Source organism: Pezoporus flaviventris, unplaced genomic scaffold (genome assembly GCF_033815535.1).
Source record: "Pezoporus flaviventris isolate CSIRO_AGI_PZ_B2104156 unplaced genomic scaffold, CSIRO_AGI_Pfla_v1 ptg000002l, whole genome shotgun sequence".
Classification (NCBI taxonomy): Eukaryota; Metazoa; Chordata; class Aves; order Psittaciformes; family Psittacidae; genus Pezoporus; species Pezoporus flaviventris.
In genome coordinates, this window is record NW_026892550.1 from 91,994,724 (window position 1) to 92,016,868 (window position 22,145).

At 43.4% G+C, this 22,145-nt stretch overlaps 1 protein-coding gene across 1 annotated transcript; it reads left to right on the top strand.

Moving 5' to 3' along the window:
* Positions 1 to 421: 421 nt before the first annotated feature.
* On the top strand, positions 422 to 18,049 carry BPIFC (BPI fold containing family C). The gene is given in 16 exon segments (XM_061464639.1): positions 422 to 458; positions 461 to 580; positions 2,848 to 2,959; positions 5,148 to 5,276; positions 7,802 to 7,957; positions 8,691 to 8,754; positions 8,841 to 8,901; positions 10,094 to 10,185; positions 11,763 to 11,936; positions 12,900 to 12,953; positions 13,982 to 14,152; positions 14,776 to 14,843; positions 15,228 to 15,270; positions 16,160 to 16,226; positions 17,337 to 17,413; positions 17,972 to 18,049. Coding segments are annotated over 16 exon segments (1,503 nt in total).
* The last annotated feature ends 4,096 nt before the right edge of the window (positions 18,050 to 22,145 follow it).

The window sequence follows — 22,145 nt, forward strand, 5'->3', positions numbered from 1 at the left end:
CTGAATATTTGGAAATGAAAGAAATTCCTCTGTGGGATGCAACTGGAGAGTTTAGTGCAGGACTAAGGTGAGACAAGGATACAGTTCTTCCTCAGAGGTACTCTTTAAGTCATAGAGTGTCAGTTTGTGTGGTTTTATGGCTGTGTTAAACCTGTACAAGACAGTGATAGTGACTTCTCTTTTTTCCTCAGAAGCTTTCTTAGTTCTTGGGCAGATTTCAGCTGTAATCTTTATTGCGAGTTTTATTTAAAGTTTTTGCAGACTGTCAGCAAAGGAGAAACCAGATGTGGTTGGTATCTACAGACTGGTTAAGTAGGGTACTTCACTAGGGTGAGAAAGGTACACAAATAGAAATAAAGGAGTTTTTCCTTGAGGGAAGTGATGGATGCAGATTTTTTGCCACTTACAGTATGCATTGTTTATGATCATGTTTGCATCATGTATGTTGTTAACAGGTCCTGAGACAAAGGTGAGAAGATGCTAAAGACATGGTATTCTTTTCTGCTGTGTTGGCTGTCCTTGCAGCTTGAGGCTAATCCTGGTCTTAAAGTGAGGATTACTCAGAAGGGGCTGGACTACGGTATGTCAGACATTGCCAGAAGTCAATACATGATAAATACATTATGCACAGAATATAGTTCTTTAATAAAGGTGCAGTGTAGAAGCTCCTTAAATACTGAAATAGAATAAATTCCTTTTGTCACTTCACACTAGGAGCACCCTTTGTCCCTTCTTTCACTTATTTCCTTCTTTTTTGTGCACCTTAGGTGTGAATTTATTCTTCCATTGGTGATTCTCCTACACTCCAAGTGTTTCTACTGTATTCCTCATATCAGTCTACTTTCTTAGAACTAGCATAAGATGGCCATATAATTGCTTCTTTTTTTAAAGTGTCAAAAACCTAATTGGAATTGCAATATTTTATTGAAGATAATAAGACATAATTTGGAAAAAAGCTTATAATTTTGGGACAGACAAGTAGCAGCACACCTTTACTCCCATTCGTCTATTTGGTATGAGATAGCATCTGATATCAGTAAACTAATAACTGTCTGCCATAATTCTGCCCCTTAACAGAATATCAGTAATTTCCACAATATATTTTCCTTATTCTTCTATTCATGCTAACTTTCACTGTCTCTTACCTAAAACCTAGTCCATGGGTGTGAAGGGCACATAGTATAATTTCAGTTGTTTACAGAATTAATAATCGAGGTTAACAAGGTGCAAATTCAACAAAGGCTGGGTCATGCTAAGGATTAATTGTCATTTATGTTCTGAACATACTGACAGGCAAACAATAGAGTTGTGTAATGAAAAGTAGAAGCTCGGTGTTTATGCCTTCGAGATGAAAGGATCAGGTACACTTATTTCTCTGTCTGAGCATTGTTTTAAAGGCTTTTGTGGAGTTGAAAAGTGCAGGGCAAACATCAGTCACCCAAGACAGACTGATCTTCATACCTTTTTATGATATACAAGAGATTTCTCATGTCTTTAGAAATGCGAATTCAGACTGGTATTTCTTAAGTGTGAGCCCAACATGTTCTGTGACATTCAGCCTGGCTTTCAAGTGCTGAGCCAACACCCCTGCATTAGCAGCAAGAACAGACATTAACAGTGTGCCTCCCAAAGGTATTTCTTGTATTTGAAGAGCATGGTGCCTTTCACGTATCTTCTCATAATATGAGATTCGAAGGCTGAGGCAATAGATCCTTTCTGCATGCTCCTTTCCTGCTGCAAGAACACTGAGAGAAATTCCACCAGGATCACTGGCTGCCTCCACTGACAGCCATAAGAGAGGTTTAAATTATTTCAGTGGGAGCCCATATTTTGCTTTGGAGGTAGGAATTCTGAGGGAATCGTAATTTATCTCTCCTTCATAAAAGATGCATTTTATAAAAAAGTATTCCAGTGATGAGTTAACATTGATTTCAGTTCTTTGCTTTTTTAATATGCTGAAGTCTGGGGGAGAAAAAAATACATATTTTGTATTCAGCAACTGTATGGCCAAAAGCTAAAGAAGCTGATACTAAAAATATCTGAAAGCAGAACATCATTCGTTTATTAAAGTTTTAGCAGTGTCTTTATCACAGATGAGCAAAAACAAGGAAAACACGAGGAATTTGGGATTTAAAGATGTTCTGTTTGTCGATTATAGGTGTATTATCAATGCATAAGTAGCACTGAAGTATTCAAAACAGTAGGGCTTCCTCAAAGCAAGGAGAGAAAGTAAGGAAATAAGTCAGAAATCTTCAGCATGCTGTAATGTATAAAGTGTAGTGGCAAAACAAGTGTACTCCAAAAGAAATGGGAAGAAAACGTTTGAAAGAATTGTCTTTAAACCTCAAACAACTTCCTGTACGCACGCAACAATCCAGATAGTTCCACATTTGACATGCCAGCATTTCAGATGCATATATCACACTTTTTTCTTAAGTAAACACTGCATATAGAAGTCATCTTGCTCCTTAACGCTTTTTCATCCAAAAGCTGTGAGGCAATTTGAGTTAAAGGTGATGACCAAGTGTTTCCCAAGGCTATTGAAGTGAGGGAAGTATAACAGTTTCAGAAACCTGACAAAAGCTGTAAGATATAAAATACAACTCGGGGACAAGGTGATCCTAATAGATGATCTTTATCTTGGGTTAAATGGTTTGTATTTGAGGCTAATAGAAGTTATAAGTGGGTTTATAAGTAGCTGGAAGGAGGTCTAGGTAAGGATCATAGAATCAGAGCATTTCAAGAACTATGTTAAAAGTGATAATTAAATTATTTGGCAATATATCTGGACTTTTGGGTGCCTGAATCCAACCTGCAAGGCATATGCTTTCCTCTGTCCCCTTGTAGGCAGGAGGATTGGGATGGAGCTCCTGAAGCAAGAAGTACTGAAAGAGACTTTCCCAAGCTGGAGTGGGCAGGAGAGTTTCTCAGTTGTTAAGGTCAACTATGTCATTTCAAGGTAAAATAAATGCATTAGAAGTACTGAAAGAGACTTTCCCAAGCTGGAGTGGGCAGGAGAGTTTCTCAGTTGTTAAGGTCAACTATGTCATTTCAAGGTAAAATAAATGCATTTCAGTGTTTTAGGATGACACAGCTTATTATTATGATATAGTAATAATTACACAGCCTTTTTGTTGTTGTTCTGATTTGCTTTTTAAGTCCTTCCTTCTACCACACTTGGAGATGGGTTTTAGAAAGCTTCTGCAGGAGCACCTTGATATTATTTTAGGGGTTTTTTATCAGAGTTTGAGGCAAGACACGTTCATGACTATGATAGAGCAGGGGAAATGGGTGGGAAAGATGGTGGAACTGGTGTTACTAATAGTCTGATACTAGAAGGGACCTGTAGCAGTGAAAATTGTTTGTGTTTGATGAGAAAAAGCCGACAAAGGGCTAACATGAAAATGTGTGCCGGGGGTGGTGTCATCTGGGCTGACATGGTGGGAAGATGACTTCTACAGAATCTTTTTGTATGGATTTACAATAGTAAATCAAGATTTTGATTGAACAGGGCTCAACACCTATTTCCTGCTGAAGAAAATCATTGTACCAGGAGTAGCCAGTGGAAGAAGTTTTGTAGAGTTTCCTACAGTTTCTCCAAATAAGACTAACAGAAAAGGAAGTTTTTCTACAGCATTCAATCCCGTCTTCTAATAGGCTGTTTTTCTGCTTCAGAAAAACAGAAACTTCTGGTCTTTTAATATTATTATCAAGCTAAACTGTGCTCATCAGTAGCATTTTTCTTCCTTTTCCTTACATACTACCCCTGACAAGAAATACCAATCTGTGAGACTTAAGGTACTTTCTGCTGCATCTTTTACCTATGCCTGGTATTTTCCTAATAGCCTGCCTTCTGGCAGGATTCATTCTATTATAACAGCCTGCTTTCCAGCCAGATTCATTCCATTATACCATCCTTGTGACCTTAATCCCTGCACATTTGAGAAATCTGTGTTTGTACAAGCTGGAGAAGAAGAGGCTATGGGGGTAGAGGTGCATGTGTCTTACTGCATGTCTTCCACTGTCTGCTGGGTGGTAATTATAGAGAATATGGAGCCAGATTCTCCCTAGTGGTATACAGTGGAAGGATGATGGGCAACAGACATAAGTTACATCAAGAAAAGTTCCAATTAGAGGTTACCAAAAAAATGCTAGGGCGCACCAGAGAAGGGGCTCAAAGAGGTTGGGGAATCTCCATCCTTGGAGGTGTTCAAGACTCAGGTGAGCATGGCCCCTGAGTTGGCCCAGCTTTGAGTAGGAGGTTGAACCATAAAATCTCCTGATGTCCCATTCCAGCCTAAATCATTACATGGTCTTCAAAACCCTGGTTCATTCTTCCAACCATAATTCTCAAAATTGGCCGCCTTCCCAGTGGATAATCTGACTTTAGCTCACTGCAAGCAAACAAGATTACTAAAGGCATCCTTACTGCTGCCCAACATGTTACTGGAAAATTATGGTAATTTTAAGCAAAAGAAGCTGGTGCCTTCTGCCCGGGGAAAAGTAGATTAAAGACAATTGTTTCAGAGATCTCTGACAGATATCAGGAAACAATGAGGAATGTATGCTACATGGTAAGATTACAGCTGGTATCTTTACATTGTTCAGTTTAATTCAACACAGCCATTTGCCAGACAATATGCTTGAGTATCAGAAACATTTGTTTTGACAGGGAATTCTTAAAGTAAGATTTTGTTAAGAAAAATGGATCCTCTCCAGAGCCTTTTGCTGGGGAAAGGGAGTGGACTGGGGAAAGAGAAACTTTGGTGTTCTTCAGCAAATGCTAGCTTTCAGGCAACCTGGATGTATTTATACATGTAGCGTCTGGGTTTAACACAGACTTATTTTACCCCAGTGAGCACATTTGCTTTAAGGAGTTTGTTTTTCTCCCAAGGGGAGGTTTTTGTTTTAGCCAGACATCCTTTTTTGCCTGGCCAGGTATCAAGGATTTTTTTCCAAGGATGCTATTAAGTGTAATGTTGCAAGTGTCTTTTTTTCCCTAAAATATACAAGGGTCAGTCATTTCTGAGGAATTCTTTCACCAAAGCACAAACTTTGCCTTTTATAGTTGAAGGGTTTTCAGTGATCAGAAGTTGTTCTTACTCTTTTGACATGCAGTCTAATACCCCACTTTCTGTATTCTGTAGGCTGAGAATTAATGCTGTACATTTCCCAGAGTCTTCTGCTTCCTTTATTCCTGGCACTGGCATCAGTCTGTCAGTGGCACATGCTTCTGCTACTATCAGTGCAGACTGGAAAATGAATGCATGGCTGCTGTAAGTATTGTACAAAGAGATGCAGGTGGGAGAGAGTGGATATGGGAGAAGGATTGCAAATGAGATTAAGAAATGTCCTTGGTAATTATTCTTCAGGTCAGATATGCTTTATCATTTAATAGCAATTGATTAGAATAAACTTCTTAAGGAAACACATATCCTGCCAGCTAATGCTTTTTTGTCTGTTTGCTTTAAATTATTCTGCCCCTCAGATTTGGGAAGTCTCTTTGGGAAGTATCAGGTCAGACATCTGTTAGTATGCTCAGGTTTTCCAGGCTGTATATTACATGATATTACAGAAATATTGAGGACCACAAAGGCCATGTTTGTTACTTTCATTATACAGTATAACTAGAAGGTTGACTTTATAGCTAATTATCTATTTGCTGCTATAGTGTATATTCTCTTTCAAAGTGCTTCTATTAAAGGAGGGGCACTGTCACAATGCCAACCAGTTCAGAACTTTGGAAACTCTAGAATTAAGGTCACTATGGAAAACTGACCTAGCTTCATGAGCCTGTGCAGTATGAGATTGTTTTTAATGACATGATTGAATACTGATTTTTCCACTTTTTTACCTCAGCATTTTTGTTCTAGAATTTTAATATAATGTTCTAGATTTTCTTGTGGGCAAGGAGAGGGCTAAGACTTCTGGCATATCAGAAAAGTTGACAAGGTGCTTATCTCTCCAAGTTTGGGTTAATGGAGTAACTGGCAACAGCAGTAGGTGTTGCTCTATTTGTGAGCCAGATAGTACAAGATGGATCACCAGGCTGCAAGTTTTACAGTATGTCCTGATTTCAAAGGAGTGTGGACATGCGGTTCTGCATTCGGTCTCAGTACTGGTGGCTGGAAATTGCTGTCACCGTGTCCCCAACCTGTATGTTGTTCCTTCTGATATACCAGTATTGTGAGGAAAAGGATACTGTGTTCAGCAGAGCAAATCAGCTGTTCCCAAACACAAAGCCACCTTCTCTCTTGCTAGAGGATAAGGACCTGGGCACAATCTGGAGAAACCCCAGATGTGTAAAACTCTAGACTTCAAAGCAAAAACTCTAAAGTGAAGGAGGCAGGAAGCTGGTGTGCAGGATTAGGTGAAGCAGATCATGGTGGAGGTGGTCAGAGCCAGCTTTGGTGGAGTTTAGGGGGTGAAGGGATTTTCTTGCCTTTTTGAAGGGCTGCTCTGTTCAATGTTAAGTTTTGTAAATGCTTGTATGTTTAGACAGATTCAAAATATGCCCACTCCTCACCCCCTACTTCTCTACATGTTGCTTACTGCATAGCAGACTAAGAGGAGCCAGATGAAAATGAGATTTCCAAGGGAGACTGTTAACCACCTGCTCCTCCTGGGCCGTTGCCAGGGTCAGTAAGATGGGTCTTGCCACATCTTTTTAGTTGTGATAGTGTTATCCCTGTATTTCCAGCTCTTACTGTAGCCCTCCTCTCCACTGTCCCAGAGCACTCTGCCAGTTGTAAAATCTCTTGGCAGACTTCGCTTCTGGAGGCATGGAGCTGAGACCTTGACCCAGTGACTCAGGATTCCTCCTGAAGAAGAGCAGATACAAGGATGCAGGAACAAAGGACCTAAGTAGCTGGGTTTCTCCCCATCTCCCAAGCAGCCCAGAAAGGGAGGAGGGTTGAGATCCTTTTGCAGTGGTCCCTGTCACTCAAGGATGAAAGTAGAAAGTATCTCTGGAAATCATTTTGTCCAGCCTTCTTCTCAAAACAGAGAAGTCACCAGCCTAGATCAGGTCAGATTCCTTTTGGCATGGGCTCTTTCTCTGTAGTATGGTGCAGCTACTTTAGTAATGCCTGGGGAAAGAAAACCTAAGTAATCAGGTCAAAGGTATGAAAACTGATGCTTTCAGTGACAGTCTGTTATGGTTAATAAGGTTTGTACAAGGCTATTCTAATATCTGTTCAGTTCTTTGTATGCTGTACAGCTTCCACAACTCCTAATTGTAGTCCCAATACCTAAATTAGATGGAATTAGATATAAGGATTTAGATATAAAGATATTTTTGTTGGGGTCTTAGTAGGGATTTTTACACAAAGGAAGATTAGTGGGTTTGGGGCTGAACAAAGAATGGAACAATCTATACATTTTAAAGGGTTATTGAAAATTATTACAGTAAAGAGGAACGTATAACAATTGCAAAGGTGAGAACCACTGGGTTATATATTTATTAACAACCTGGCTTCTGTTGCTGCAGTCCTGAAGGTCTTCAGAGTAATCCGTTTGAAGGACTGGAATGTCTTGTGTTGCTGTGAAATCGTGACATTTTTACAAACTTGTCAAATCCTGCACAGCACTGGAAAATTCACATCCTGGAAACTCACACATATAATCTGTTTTTTGAATACCATGCATGTCCCTAATCTACTTTAATCCCTAGAAAACCCATTCTTCATTCTAGATGATAGAAGCAAGAAGTCCTTTCAAACTTGATTTGTAGATAGTTTCTTACATTGTTCCCTTAAAGCAGATGTTTCCTTGACTGAGATTGTTTCTTTTCTCCGAGCAGCAAAGACCAAGGAGGAATTACGGCGTCAATCTCAGGACTGTTTATTGCAGTTGTCATCAAAGTGTCACGGGATAGCACAGGCCACTTGTCCATGTTGCTACACAATTGTCAGACGAGCATTAATAGTGTAAAAGTCAAGTTAAGTGGTGAATCTAGGTAGGTAAATTAGGTTTTCAAATTATTTCATGGGAAGTAGCAGGGTTTGTAGTATATTCAAATTCTTATTTTTAGGGATCCAGTTACAGAGTGCAATTAATAATTGAAGGTGTATAAACAGATTTCAAAATCTATTGAAGGTGTATAAATAGTTTTCAAAATCAGGATCCTTTGCTGAGTATGTGAAGTGTGGTTAATCCACGCTTCTTCGTGTATGTGCCAGCAAATGAGCTGACTAGACATATTGCATATGAAAAAATGGCCATTTGAGCATATTAAAGGGTACAAGTTTCCAAATGGAGGTTGGAGGTTTGCAGGTATGAAGGTGGTCTGGGCTGATTATGCCTTTTGACAAGCTGACCTACAATTTAAGAATAAAACTTTCAAAAGAGAATATGAAACAATGCTTGGAGTTCTCATTGTGATTTTCTGGAAATTTTTTTGTCTTACTCAAAATGTGGCTAAGTGAGCATTGTTTACCGAGATGCTAACATGAACATTCACAACTTCACAGCTTTCCTTCTAAATAGCTCTTAAATAGGGACTGAGAACCTCTAGCATTTATCTTGAGACTCACAAATTAATAGAAACGGTCAACTGTTCACTCTACCTATATAGCTGCAGTGGCTTTTCATTATTGTAAAGTACATTGGTGTCCCAGTCTGCCAGATTTTATCTTTCAAGGATATCAATCCATGGTAAAAAGTCATTGTTTTAATTTCCTTTCCTCCAGCTGGATCTACAGCTTTCTATCTGGTTACCTTGAGAAGCCCGTTCACACCAAATTGAATAAAAATGTAAGTTTGCAAAGATGGTTTCAGCTAGTGAAGGGAGGAGTTGAAAAAAGGTCTTTTGTTACTGACTTGTCTCTCTTTTCATATAGTTATGCCTAAATATCAGATACAAAATCCAGATGATGGATGCGCAGCTTAGAAAGCATAAGGGTGAGTTGTTCATAGTGCTCAAATTGTAGCCTTTTTTATTAGACACCAAACCTTTTCTGTGTTCACAGTACAAAAAAAAGGGGGAAAGAAAAATACTGCCATTGTTCTGTACCTTAACCTATTCCATACCCCACTCTAGAAACCTCTTGCATGCACCTTATGTATAATATTCTTCTGTGCCTGTAGCAAGTCACCTGTAATTTTTCAGTCTGCTGTAGCTGACCTGTGTTATTTCCTTAGATTTTCAAGATGAACATTTTCATGCTGATCCTTTATGCTCTTGGTACTGTGAACATAAGAAAACCTGGACTCAGAAAAACTGAGCTAGCAGTAATCTGCTAAAGACCTCACAAATATCCCATCCTGTACTGCAGTCCTGTAAGATCTTATAAGCATAGCACATCTTGTTTTCAGCTATGGTTCAATGAGATAACAAGATGGTGCAGGAAGACTATCGCAGTAACCATGTTTCTCTTCCTACCAGTTACAATTCCTGTGTCTTGCAAAGACATGAAGACAATAGAAGTCCATGTCCAAAAACACAAATAAGGTTTTCACTACTATAATCAATGCCACAGCTTTTTTCTTTTTTTTTTTTTCCTTTTTGGTGGTTGTGGTGAGTTTTTTTCCCAGTACTATTTGTTGGACAGGTTGGACAGGGGACTCTTGGTGTCAGAGCTTAAAGCTTAACGTTACCTTTGCTAAATTGTTTGGTGCACTTGTTCAAATTTTAACAATGGGTAGCACTTTATCTGTCTCAGATGGTGACCATAGAAGTGAATCATGGTTTGTTAGGGCAACAGTCCATCAAGTACTGTATAGAGTTGCAAAAACCAGATGAAACTAGGGGAAAGGTAATCCTGGCAGGGGGAGATGGTGATCACCAGCTCATAGACAACTTATCCCAGGTATAGCACCTCCTCAAAAGATTAAGGAAGTGAAAATCTTAAAAAACTGTAGTAAGCAAGTGTATTAATCTACATGGTATGTGAGTTAGTTTTAGCCAATCTGACTTTTCCAGAGGGAATACTCTTTTTCCCTTATAAAATGTTTTTATTTTCATCTTCCTTTTCCCACCATTATTCTTCTTCAGATTCATAACTTCTATCACGTCTCTTCCTTTAGCTAAATAATAACTGCTTGTGATGTGCTTTTGTAATAACAGATGTTTTGGTTTTATCCATCCTTCTAGTCTTAAACCAGATTGATGCCTTTGCACAAATAGACTATTCCCTAGTTAGTTCTCCTGCAGTCTTCAAATCACACATGAACTTGGATTTGAAGGTAATTTGTCTTTAATACCATCATGCTTTCTGAGACTTTTTCAGTTCTCTTTTGTGTTGATTAATTTTCTTTTACTACAGTCTTACTCAGCCTCTCCAATATTTAGTTGGAAAAGCAGTAAGACAGTTGGACATTTTGGTCAAGAGCTAGTTTGGAAACCAGATACAATTGTTCATTTAATAAATTAACTGCATTTGTTAAATAACCAAAGCTGTTTCAGAGCTGAAACCCTTCAGAGGTGCTTTTATAAACAGCATAAAGATGTTCTTTCAATCCATGGGTCTTCCACTTCTGCTTGGTCTTTGCCTGTTACCGGTGATACATAATCCATGATGGCTACCAATGTTATTGCAATCCAAAGCATTTCTTTTGAGATGACTCAACATCTTGTATATGTACAGGTCACACCCAGAAAAAAGCACTTGAGCAGCAGACACCAGTTCCTTTATTATCTATTTTTCACCTTTGTTGGCAAGAGATATCTCAGCAATGCTCAGCTTTTCTAGCAACTTCAACAGTCCTTGTAATTCAGAGCATCCGCATGGCTCTCAAAACTGACTTCAGTTAAAAAAGATGTGCTAGAGTGATGGTTGGAACTCTCTCTCTTAGTTATTTTGTTCAAGTAACTTTTGCCACCTGCAAAACCCACTGCAAGCAGGATATATATAGCTTAAATGTACTAAGCAATCATTTATCAAGTACTATAGCTAACTAGAACTTACAGGCTAAACTTTAACATGCTGACACCCCAGTGGGATACCAGATGAGTCTTTCTAAGTCAGTTATTAGTTAAGGAAGTTATTGCTCTTCAGTGCTCCTTGGAACAGGCTGCTTCTTGATGGTTATGAGTTGCCATCTTCAAGCTCTTGACTCTTTTTCTTAGAGCTTTATATCTTTCCATGTCCTGTTGAATCTTTCAGCTGCTAACCATTACAGTGTCAATAAATACATTACTAACCATTACAGTGGCAATAAATACACTACTTACTGTCTGTTCTCACTTTTCTTGTCCTACATGGTCTGAGCTCACATACCTTCTCAAATTTTAAGAACTATTTTCTGAACCAAGGTTATTTTCTGAATTATTGATTGAACCAAGGTCCACACCTGTGTATCACCAAAACTGAGGCAGCTGGACCAGGGCTAAGAGTTTGGAGGTATAAAAGGCTCCTTCGTGTCCCTGTCCTAAGCAACTTCCAGTGCTTTTGGGTGTGCTCAAAGATTTTCTTTAAATGCCACTATTAGAATTAAATTAACAAATGTGTCTTTGCCACAAGAGAAAGAAAACTGTGATCCAGAGGATGGTTTTGGTGTGTGTCTCATACATAGCTGCAGTTCAGAATAGTCACATGAATGTTCAAACTCAAACTTTCTCTGTGATTCCTCTCTTTTTTCAAAAGAGCCTGAATTTTCTGATTTCTAGAGCATATCAAAAACTTCTTTGCTTACTTCAGGTTTTCTTAAATGTCAAGCTTTTCTTCAGATTAGGAAGATTTATTTCTGTTTAACCACTGTTAATGTATTCTGACAGATACAAATGTTTATTACTAGAAATATGTGATAATGATTCTTTGCAGGGCACAGTCTATCCAGTAGGCAACCGCACAGACCCTCCCTTTGTGCCAGCTCCATTTGCTCTCCCAAACAAGGATGATTCCATGCTATACCTGGGAGTTTCCAGTTATTTTCTTAAGTCTGCTTCACTGGCTTACTACAGAGCAGGGGCCTTTAACATCACCATGTCCAAAGAGGTGAGTATAATTTGCATGTAATAGAATTACATATATCAGCAGTATGGACAGTCAGCAAAGGAGAGTAACGCATTATATTTGCCATTTCGCACACATTTGGGTCACACTTCTGCCACTTGTAGGAGGAATTCATGGCATTCATTCTGTATGTCATCATTTAAAAAGTCAAAATCTGAACTTCTTGTCACCTCTAAGCAAGGAATGACATATATGAACATCACAGAGTTGATGTGCAAGAAGTGGCAGAAAGAACCAAAAAAAAAGGTTTTCTCTGCGTGTATTTCACATAGGAAAGGGCAAATCAGGAAAAAGTGTACTGAAGCCAAAGTCTGCTGCAGAGAGGCTCACAAGTGTATTGGTTATGCTGAGAGCTAAAACAAACCCTCATACTTAACAGAGCAGCAGATTGAGGTAAGAAACCGGTACAAGGAAGCTAAGCCTTCAGCTGTGGGGGAAGAGCATACAAGACTTCTTTCACAAATGCTATTTCCATACTGGCATTAACAGTCAGGAGTTTCCAAGAAGTTTTGCTAACTGAAATGCTGCTAAGAGGGTCTTGTTAAAAATTGGTGACGCAAGTGGCACTGACGAACATCATCAAAAGTCAGTAGCAAAAGACCAATTGAGATTTTTGGCTGCCTCTGACAGATTTAGTGTATTTCATCTAAAAAAGTCCCAAAGGCAGGAAGTAAGCAGGATGCCACATCTGTTCTTTCAAGGAATAACGCTTATTCACTGGTAGCTCCTTCTGAAACATGTCCATGAGAAATCTGTCACTCTTCTGTCCCACAGAGCACTGTGGGCTCCCTAGGAATCGCTCTGGGGCAAGGAAATACTAAATCAGAACATGGATTATCTAAAACTAAAGTAAACAGGATATGTTGTAGTTTGTTTTGTTCTTTTAAAAAAACTAATTCATTTCCAAGCTGATATAATGATCTAATTTTTTTCATTTGTTTACAGCTTGCTACAACTTTTAACCTAAATACTGCCCTATTCAAAGATTTCGTTCCTGAGGTGAGTACTTTTACTTGTACAGACCTTTTAAGAAAGAGCAGTACCTAATGTTTCTTATGGATATTACTGTCTAGTAGCTCATCTGCAAAAGTCTGGAAGAGAAAGAAATTGAGCTGGTCTATGATTAGTATAAGATTCAAAGATACACGTCTACCCCATCATAACTCTATGTTCTTCCTAACTGTATCACACTACTCTTTGGTAGTTCTCTACCTCTCTAAGTGCGGGATTTGCTTTCAGTGTTTGAAACAGTTATAAAGACCAAATGGTAGACATCTGTGAGATCAGTCTGCTTCATTCCTGTTAAAAGTGATGGTATCTCTGCTACCGGTAGCCTGATCTCTTATGCACAGATACCTGGTGATTATATACAATGGGCAGTAATAGTCATGAGTAGCTAAGTTTATAAATGTGATAGAAGAAGAAACTAAGATACTTTGAGATGCTTTAAAAATCCCTAACATAGCAGCATTTACTATAAAATTACAAAATTTGCAATCTGTAGCACTGCAAACTAAAGTTTTGTCACAGAATCATAGAATGGTTAGGTTTGGAAAGGACCTTAAAGATCATCTAGTTCCAACCTTCTTTAGGAGTTTCTGTTTTTCAAAAGATTGGCTCTTTGGGAAGGCTGCCTTTTATCCAAATTCTTTATATTGTCAGGGCAATTTTTTTCTTCTTTTTTTTCTGGAATCACTTGTTTGCCTCATTTCTTTAACTCGCAGTGCTAATCCCCAAATTTTGAAATCTGTTTTTCACAAGCAACCTTTAAATTGCTTCTCTATATATGTTCAACATCAGTGGGTCTAAAACTTCATCATTTGTTTTATGGTTTCTGAAACTCAGAGTATATGCAATGCTGATTTCATCATTTCAGTTGGTGCAGTTAAAATGGCATGTTTTTAATACAGGTTAACAAACAAGAGGATCAGTATATAGCAGGCGATTATGATTCAGCCACAGAAACTGTGGCTTAAGAAAAGCTTAACTCTGTGTTCAACATCTTTTTCCTCTTTGAAATTCCACAGATTGCCCTGAGTTACGTAACAGCATGCCCAATGCTGCTGAAGCTGATGGCTACCTCACCCCCTGTTGTCAGTTTAAATGCAGACAGATGCATCCTACATATCACTGGCTGTGTGGAAGTGTTTGCTGTTCTGCCATATTCAACCACCCAGTACATCTTTGCAGGAAATCTAGTAAGTAATATGAGCTAACATTAAGTGCTGGGGCTGAACAAATCACACAGTAATCTTCCAGATCCTTTGAAAATCAGCATAAAATAGCATATAGTGGTCTGCCAGAAATATGCATACTGCTCTGTTGTATTTCACAGGGAGGAAACATGCACCACATATTGTAGAGTTTAATAGGCAGGTGCAAGAGCTACTTAAGAAAGCCCTTTTTTTTCCATGTGGGAGGTTGAGTCATCATTGCAGAATAAATTATAATATATAAAAATGTGATTAGCTGATGCCCACTCTTTCTAACCCGTTTGTTATAAAATAGTTCAGTGTGTCCCCAGACATCTTTTCATTAGGTTGAAAGTGAGCCAGTTATATCAGCCATGCAAGGACTTAAATGATCCTAATGATAAGGAGGTAACCAGGGCAGTATTACCACTTTGCTCACACAATCTCAGTTGCTGGCAGAAAGTGGCAAATTCACAAATCATTTCACTATCTACATATATTGACCAAATAAAATGTTTAGACATTGTGTTTCCAATCACAAAAGCAATTGTGTCTGTGCCTGTATCTAAGACAGTATCTGTCTGTGTATACAGTCACAGAAGACTGTTTTTTGTTTTTTTTCCCTGCAGACAGCCAGTACCAGAGTCTATTTGACAATAACCAAACAGAGGCTGATTATCTCATTACTTCTGAAGAGGTAACTAAGGAAAATTCAGGAAGCAACAACATGTTGGTTTTCCCCATGATTGTATGTACAATGATCTGAAGATGAATGGCAGGCATGTGTGTCTGGCAGTTCCAGAAAAATTTGTTTTCCCAAGTCTTACAATCCTAGCCCAGTACTACAAATGACTGTAGGAAGAGATTAGTATCAGAGAGATCCCAGTGGTTCTAGAACTCAGTTGTAGTTTTGCCAGTTTTGATCAAAAGCCGTTGGGAATCAAACAGTCTTTGACAAAGTTAAATGCATGCATCAGCATGAAATCAGTCTGAAATTCCACAAATGAAGCTTCAAGCAGTGTGTGTAACTTGTGCTTTCATCCTGTTTAGTGAATTGTCTTCTTTTAATTCTTTTCCTCAGGCTCCACTTCTCCCTGCTGCACTCCATTCTTGGTTTCTCTGAGGTAAGTTGATGTTTTCAGTGCCTAGGAAAGGTAGCTGAGCCCTTCAGAGTTAAAAGAAATTCATCTGATTTTGTTGCTGAACAATTTTTGGTCTGTCTTGGGGACACCATGCCACTGCTCTTTCTGCTTTTAAATAGTATATTCTCTGTTCTTTTTCTTTCCAGTAAGAGGAAATACCTCTTAAGGTATTGGTTTGGGTTTGGGGTTTTGTTTTTGGTTTTGATTTGCTTTGGAGTTTTGTCTGTTTTGTCTGTTTTGATTGGTTGGTTTTGGTTTTTGTTTTCTCATCAAAGGCTCCAAATATCACAGAGTTATTGCCATGTAACATTAATTGAAACAATCAGAAATGTCTGCCTGGGTCTGCATGACATATCAAGCCATCAAAGTTGATTCTGCTCACTTCAGCATCCAACAGCACTAAGACAGGCATAGGATTAGCACCTGTTCTAGCTGTTTCTGACAGCCAACCTGAATTCACATCTGGATTGAGTAGACATAGCAGTTGGAGTGAATACAAAGTCAGGCTTAAGCTCAGTTTCAGGAATTATCTTAAATCACTTCAATGAAATATCGTGAAAAGGGGAGTCAAAAAAAGGGAATAAAAGAAACCCATGCCATTTGTTAGATCATCCACTGTAGACTGAGAAGTGGTCAGGGTGACTCTCTGCAATGAAAGGAGGGCACTAATCACAGTGACATAAGACAGACCACCAGGACAGAGCAGGTTTTGCCACCCAGAAATGAAAAAAGATATTTTTTACCTGAGGCTGTCAAGCTCTGTTCTGACCTTTTTGCATGTCACTCCAGTTCTAACCCTCCATCTCCCCTGTCAAGCTGCAATACCGTAGGCATCAGGCAATAATCACCAAATATGTTTTCCCCCTCACAGCAGATGTCCTTGGCAGAGAATTTCCTGTCTTATGCCTTGCGGAGTGCAGTGATCCCAGTAATCAATGGTAAGTAAGGACTGTGGCCAGTTCGTTAGCACAGTTGGTGGGAAAGCAAGACTGAAACCGTAAAAGGGAGTGCCCAGCTTTAAACACTATGTTATGGCAGGTTTTCTCTCCATTTGGCTACATCTGGACAGGTCTGCTCTGTGCTGGACTTCAGTCACAGTCCCTCAGTCACACAGATCAGGAGCTAGGACAGAGTAAGTCATGGCTGTCTTCCAAACACTGGGCCTGGGTTTCCTTTTCACTGGATGCAGCATGGCAGTAGAGCTGAGGTGTGCTTGAGTCTTGTTCTGACAGTCAAGCCATGATCAGAGAGTGGCCCAGAGTGGGGAAGCACAGCACAGTTGCATCTTGGGGGTTCAGGGCAACATCTCTAACTTTATCACCTCCCTCTGCACTTGTCTTCACTTGGCTGCCACAGACAGGAGGAAATAGAAAATCAGCTCAGTGGGATGCAGAGAGTGAGGGATGATGAAGAAGTGAAGGTGGAAAGAAGCAGGTGGAAGAGTACAAGAAGATAACTATGAGGTAAACAGAGGTGAGGAGACTGCTGAAGAAGCAAGTGAGCTTTCCTCCTTTGATGAGGAGAAAGGAGATAGAATCATAGAATCGTAGAATGGTTGGGATTGGAAAGGACCTTAAGATCATCTAGTTCCAACCCCCTGCCATGGGTAGGGATGTCTCACCCTAGAATGAAAGGGAGGGATGCAAGAGAAAAAGAGAAGCAAATAGAAATAGAGTTGAGCTTGATCCAGAGATTTGGGAATACATGACAATAAGAGAGACACACAGGATTAGAGGGTCAGATAGAGAAGAAAATGAAAAGAAGGTGGAGAACAAGTCTGAATGGCAAAAAGCAGAAACCAGATCTTGGGTGGCAGATCCTGAAGAGGAGCAAGGGCAGGTCCCAGTGTCAGACAGCCAAGAGATTTTAAGAGATTTGTATGCAACTTTTCTGTAGGATTTTTTTGCTCTTGCAATAGCTCCCTTGAGAAGCAGAAGGGCAGCTGGTTAAAGGGAAATTGCAAAACAAACTGAGTTCCTTGAGAAAGATGTGTCTGATGTGCATTTCAGAATTACATTCAAATGGATTTATATATCTTCTTTCCAAAGATAAACTGGGAAAAGGATTTCCTCTCCTTAACTTGGCCCACACTACCTTGACTGGACCTGTAATAAAAATGAATCCGGTGAGAAGACCAATTTCTTGTTATAGAATACTGGTTCTTTGTCAGGCCTGTGCATTTTTATGTGTTCCTGTGTTGGTTAAGTCTAAATGTTGCTAATAGTAAAAGCTTTAAATATACACTAGATATAAAACCCAAACTGGATCAAAAATGAGCCCTCCATCCTCCCCACCCCTAGCAGTTTTAGGTTGCAAAGTGTCCACTAGCCCTTTGGGATATGCCAGCATGGGGACACCACAAGGACAGTTCCACTATTTCCAGCAGGACTTAGGAGCACTGAGTGTGTGGGTCCCCACTGCTCCCTCACTACGCTGACCATTCTATGACCTGTGCTTACAGGCAACCTGAGTGTCTCTGTGGTGTTACTCAGCCTTTTGGAGGTCTGTATTAACTTACATCAGAGCCCATTCCTACCTTAAAGTTAACTAAAGTTCAGGAGGCATAAAGGCACTCTTGTCTCCTGTCCTGCTGAGGATCTTACCATGGGATCTAGTCCCAGAGTTCTGACACTGACTGTCTGTTTGAAACATAAGGTAATTTTATATGTTCTTCTTTCCTCAGGGTCATCTGGTGATTGCCACTGATGTTGATTACAAACGTAAGGAAGGGGGAGATGAGGACCTTCACAGGCACTCCTAATGTCCCTTTGCTTTTAAACAGTAACTGTTGGCTTGTGGGGAGTAGATGCTATAATTAGGGAGCTGGCTTCTTGGTCACCTGAGAGTGCTGTTCAGAGTCTTTACATGGATGGAGTTTTAAGTGGCAAAGGGTAGATATCCGTGTTGGTACACTGTTCCGGAGCTCACCATGTGTAGGTGATGCCCAGCACTAGGTTTCTGTCCTGGCACCTTAGGAGCAGGCTCTGGACGTTCGCACTTTGGGAGCTGGTTTGAGGGCTCTGAGAGCCTACCCTGAGCCTGGGGTCCGGGTGAGCTCCCCGGGGCTGGGCTGGTGCCAGGATTGGTGCCAGGGCTGAGGGAGCAGCCTGGGCAGAGCCAGCTTCTCGCTACTGGGGCCGGCCATGGAAAGTGTCGTTCCGTGCCCACCATCCCCAAGGAGCCACTGTGAGCTGTGCCTGGCCCCCCAGGATGCCGGTTCGGCACACAGCGCTCCAGGAGCGTGCTGAGGGACCCCCGGCGCCGCGCCGAGGGGCTGCGGGACAGGGGACACGAGGAGCTGGAGCTGCACAGCGGTACCTGAGGTTCACTGGTGTTTATGTGACCTGTGTCTGGGGAGATGCGGGTGATGTGATGGGAGAGCGAGCCCGGAGCGCGCTGAGCACTGTCCAAGAGATGGAACCCGGCTCGGTCCTTCCTGGGAGTAGGGATCGCGTTTCCAGGATGTCCCCGCACAGCCGGGTCCTTTTTGCAGCGGCACCAGCGCCGGCCACATAAAGCCTCACCGGGCGCCCCGCGCAGAGCCTGGGAAGCGGCGGACACCGGCAGGGCACCGGCATGGCGAGGTGGTCCTGGTTCCGGTGCCGCCTTACCGGCGCGGAGCCCTGGCAGCGCCCCCAGCCCAGCTGAGGCTCTATCCCCACATCCCAAGTGACAAGTCCCACTCAGAGCCCCGGGACTCGCGTCCACCCCGCCCGGAGCCGGAGCAAGATTTGCGGAACGGGGCGGAGCTCAGGGAGCGGGGTCGAAGAGATTTGAGTGCCGGCGGCCGCTGTTGTCGTCGGCATCGCTCCCCGCCTTTGCCGCGTTCTTCGGAACCTTCAGGAGGGTGCTGGGCTGTCAGGAGGGTGTTTGGGTGCTCAGGACGCGGGGCCGGGGCTCTGCAGGATGGACCCAGCCGGGCATTTCCCGGCTGCAGAACGGAGCCCTGGTCCCGGGGCTGAGCCAGAGCCCGAGTCCTGTGCCTTTGGGCTCAGAAACGAGCACCAGTCGGGTGGTTCTGGGGTCAAAGCCGGGGCCTAGTTGGGTGCGCTTGGGGGTGATGGGCTGGTGCTTGAAGCCCCTCCGGAAGGGGGGGTGGGGGGGTGGGAATCCAGTCACGTTGGTCCCTGACTGCCAGGACGCTGACACGCACTAGCCAAAGCTCAACATCTGAGTCCCTGGGGCAAAAGGTGCATCTCACACTGGGTCTGGGCTGTGTCGCTTTCTTTACTTCATTGCATGTACAACCACCGTTGTACATGATGTACATTGCATGTACAACCACCATTGTACATGATGTACATTGCATGTACAACCAGTCATTATACATGAGTCCTGAGCACGTTTTAGCCCAGGGCTGGACAAGTGAGCAATTACAACAGGTCACACTCATCTCCACATCATGACAGTGATTGATTTACAGCCTGGCCACAAACCAGGCTCAGTTCAACAAGCACAGGCTGTAACTGGCTGGAGCCGGAGGCGAAGATGGGCTGGAGATGGACAAGAGCTGCAGATGCCATGGTACTGGAGCCATCCAGGGGGCAGAAACAGACCTGGAGCTGTGACAAAATAGAACTGCTATGGGGACAGAAACCACTGACCTGAAGCTGCAGATGAGCTGGAGCCATGACGACCAGGAGCCAAAGCCATCCATCAGCTGGACCTGAACCCATAGCAGACACCAAGGAGCTGGAGCCAAAACTGAACTGGGAATGCCCAGGAGCTGTGGCTGAAAGAAACGGGGATCTGAACCAACACACAAATTGGCCAAATCAAAACCCAAAATCAAACAAGCAAACCCAACTCCAAAACAACCCCAGGGCAGGAGACCGGCTACTTCCTGGGGCTTCACACCACACACGCTGTGTCTCCTCTGTTCAGCCCTATGGCACAGTCAGTGACTGGGAGCTGAAACTGGTCAGAGCTGTCTGTGAGCTGGAGCCAAACCCAGAGCAGCAACCAGCAGGAGCTGCAAATGAACAGGAGCTGGGCCTGAAAGACATGCGGACCTGAACCAACACCAACCAACCCAAATCAAATGTGCAACATCAAAACAAGTAAAAAACCAACCCCAAAACAACCAAACCTAACCCAAAAGCAAGATGGGGCCCAAACCCCAAACCTGTGTCTGTGTCCACACTGGAGCCATGCACTCTTCACACTGTCACGGGTGGGCACAGGCAGGGCAGGTGGCAGTGCCAGCCTCAGCACAGGCAGCCCAGCTGCTTCTGGGGCTCCTCTGCCTATGGCTGTGTCCATCCCTGTGCAGGCACAGGCATGGCACGGTCAGATCCTGGCAGCATAGCCCTGCACTAAGAGCCCAGAGCTGCTCCCTGGGCAACCCCGGCCCCACAACCTGGCCCAGCACCCCCAAGACAGCCGGGGAGGCAGAAGTGGGACCAGGACCCCAGGAATATCCCGTTTCGTCCCAGAAGGGCGGGAGAGAGCCAGGATCTGGCTGAAACCCCTCCGGGCCCGTGCGGCACCAGCGGCACAGACCGACCCCGGCAGCGCCCGCTCCCGCTCCCCCCTCCCTGTGCACCCTCATCAGGGTGTCCTTGCCACCAGTGGGAACCAGTTTCCCCCATCAGCCTCTCCCACACTCTCCGCTCCAAGCTCTCCCCGGCTCCAGCAGAGCCAGGGCCAGCCTGGAGGGGTCTGTCCCCATAGCAGCTGCTCCAACAGCTAGGGAGCAGAAACCAGGCAGGGACCAGCACCAGGAGGAGGGAGCCTGCAGCCAGAGCAGGGAACCAGAAGCAGCAGCGGACAAACCCAGCAGCCGCAGGCAGGTGGAGCCAGTTGGGTGCCTTTGGGTATTCACCGGCATTAGGGCACTAACTCCTCTTGTCCTTGCTCCCACTCTTTGGAGACCCCGCACTCATCCAGGCTGGGTGTTCCAGTGTCATACCCAGGTGTGTGGGAATGCCCAGCCGGCACAGCCACACCGTCCCGGCTTGTCGGGTTGGAAACGCTCCGGGTGCAGCCCAGAGAACGTGTCTCATTGCAGGATGTGGCAGATCCAGAACCTCTCGCTGGATTTAAATCATAAACCTGCACAAAAAAAAAAAACCAAAACATTAACCGCACCACAGGGGACCCCGAACACTGCCCGCCCCCGAGGGCACGGTACCGACCCCAAGCACACCGTGTGGGGCAGGGACAGGCGTCGTGTGCCCACGTGCAGCTCAGCGATCCCACCGAACACAGGCCCTGTCAACGGGCTCCAGCGTCTGCACTGCCAGGGCCGGCCCGCCCTGGGACAGCCGCCCTCCCTCAGCCCCGGCGGTCCCGCCACCCCTAACCCCAGCGCCACTGGGGCTGTACCACCGCCCTCCCCGGCTCTCACCCCTACCAGCTGCGGCGCTGCCAGGGCACGGCGGGACTCACCTCGGACGGTCCGGGGCCGCCGTGCCCCCTGGCGGCTGCGAGCGGTACCGCGCCCCGGGGCCAGTGGTAGCCGGAGAGGGTGCGGGAGCGGTGCGGTGCCGCCCTCTAGCGGAGGAAGGGGAACACAGGAGGTGCTGCGGGAACATCAATCACAGCGTTCCAGGCTGTCCAGAGCACAGAGAGGTCCTGTTGTATGGAACAGGGGAGAGCAAGGTGCGTGTTCCCCCGGGGGGAATGACACGTCCCATGAGTAAGGGTCTCTGTGGGCAAGGGTCTTGTGTCTGAGGGGTGATTTTAGTATTATCATGAACCAAGTTCCTGTAGCAACACAGCTGTCTTCTGTTTTGCTGGTCTTGTCAAAATCACACCTGCCTTCCTCCTCTGTCTGAAGTCTGTTGTTACCTTTCCTCTTATCCAGAAGGTTTACTGATCAGCCTTCTACTTCTCAAGCTCTGGGAGCCTGAAGG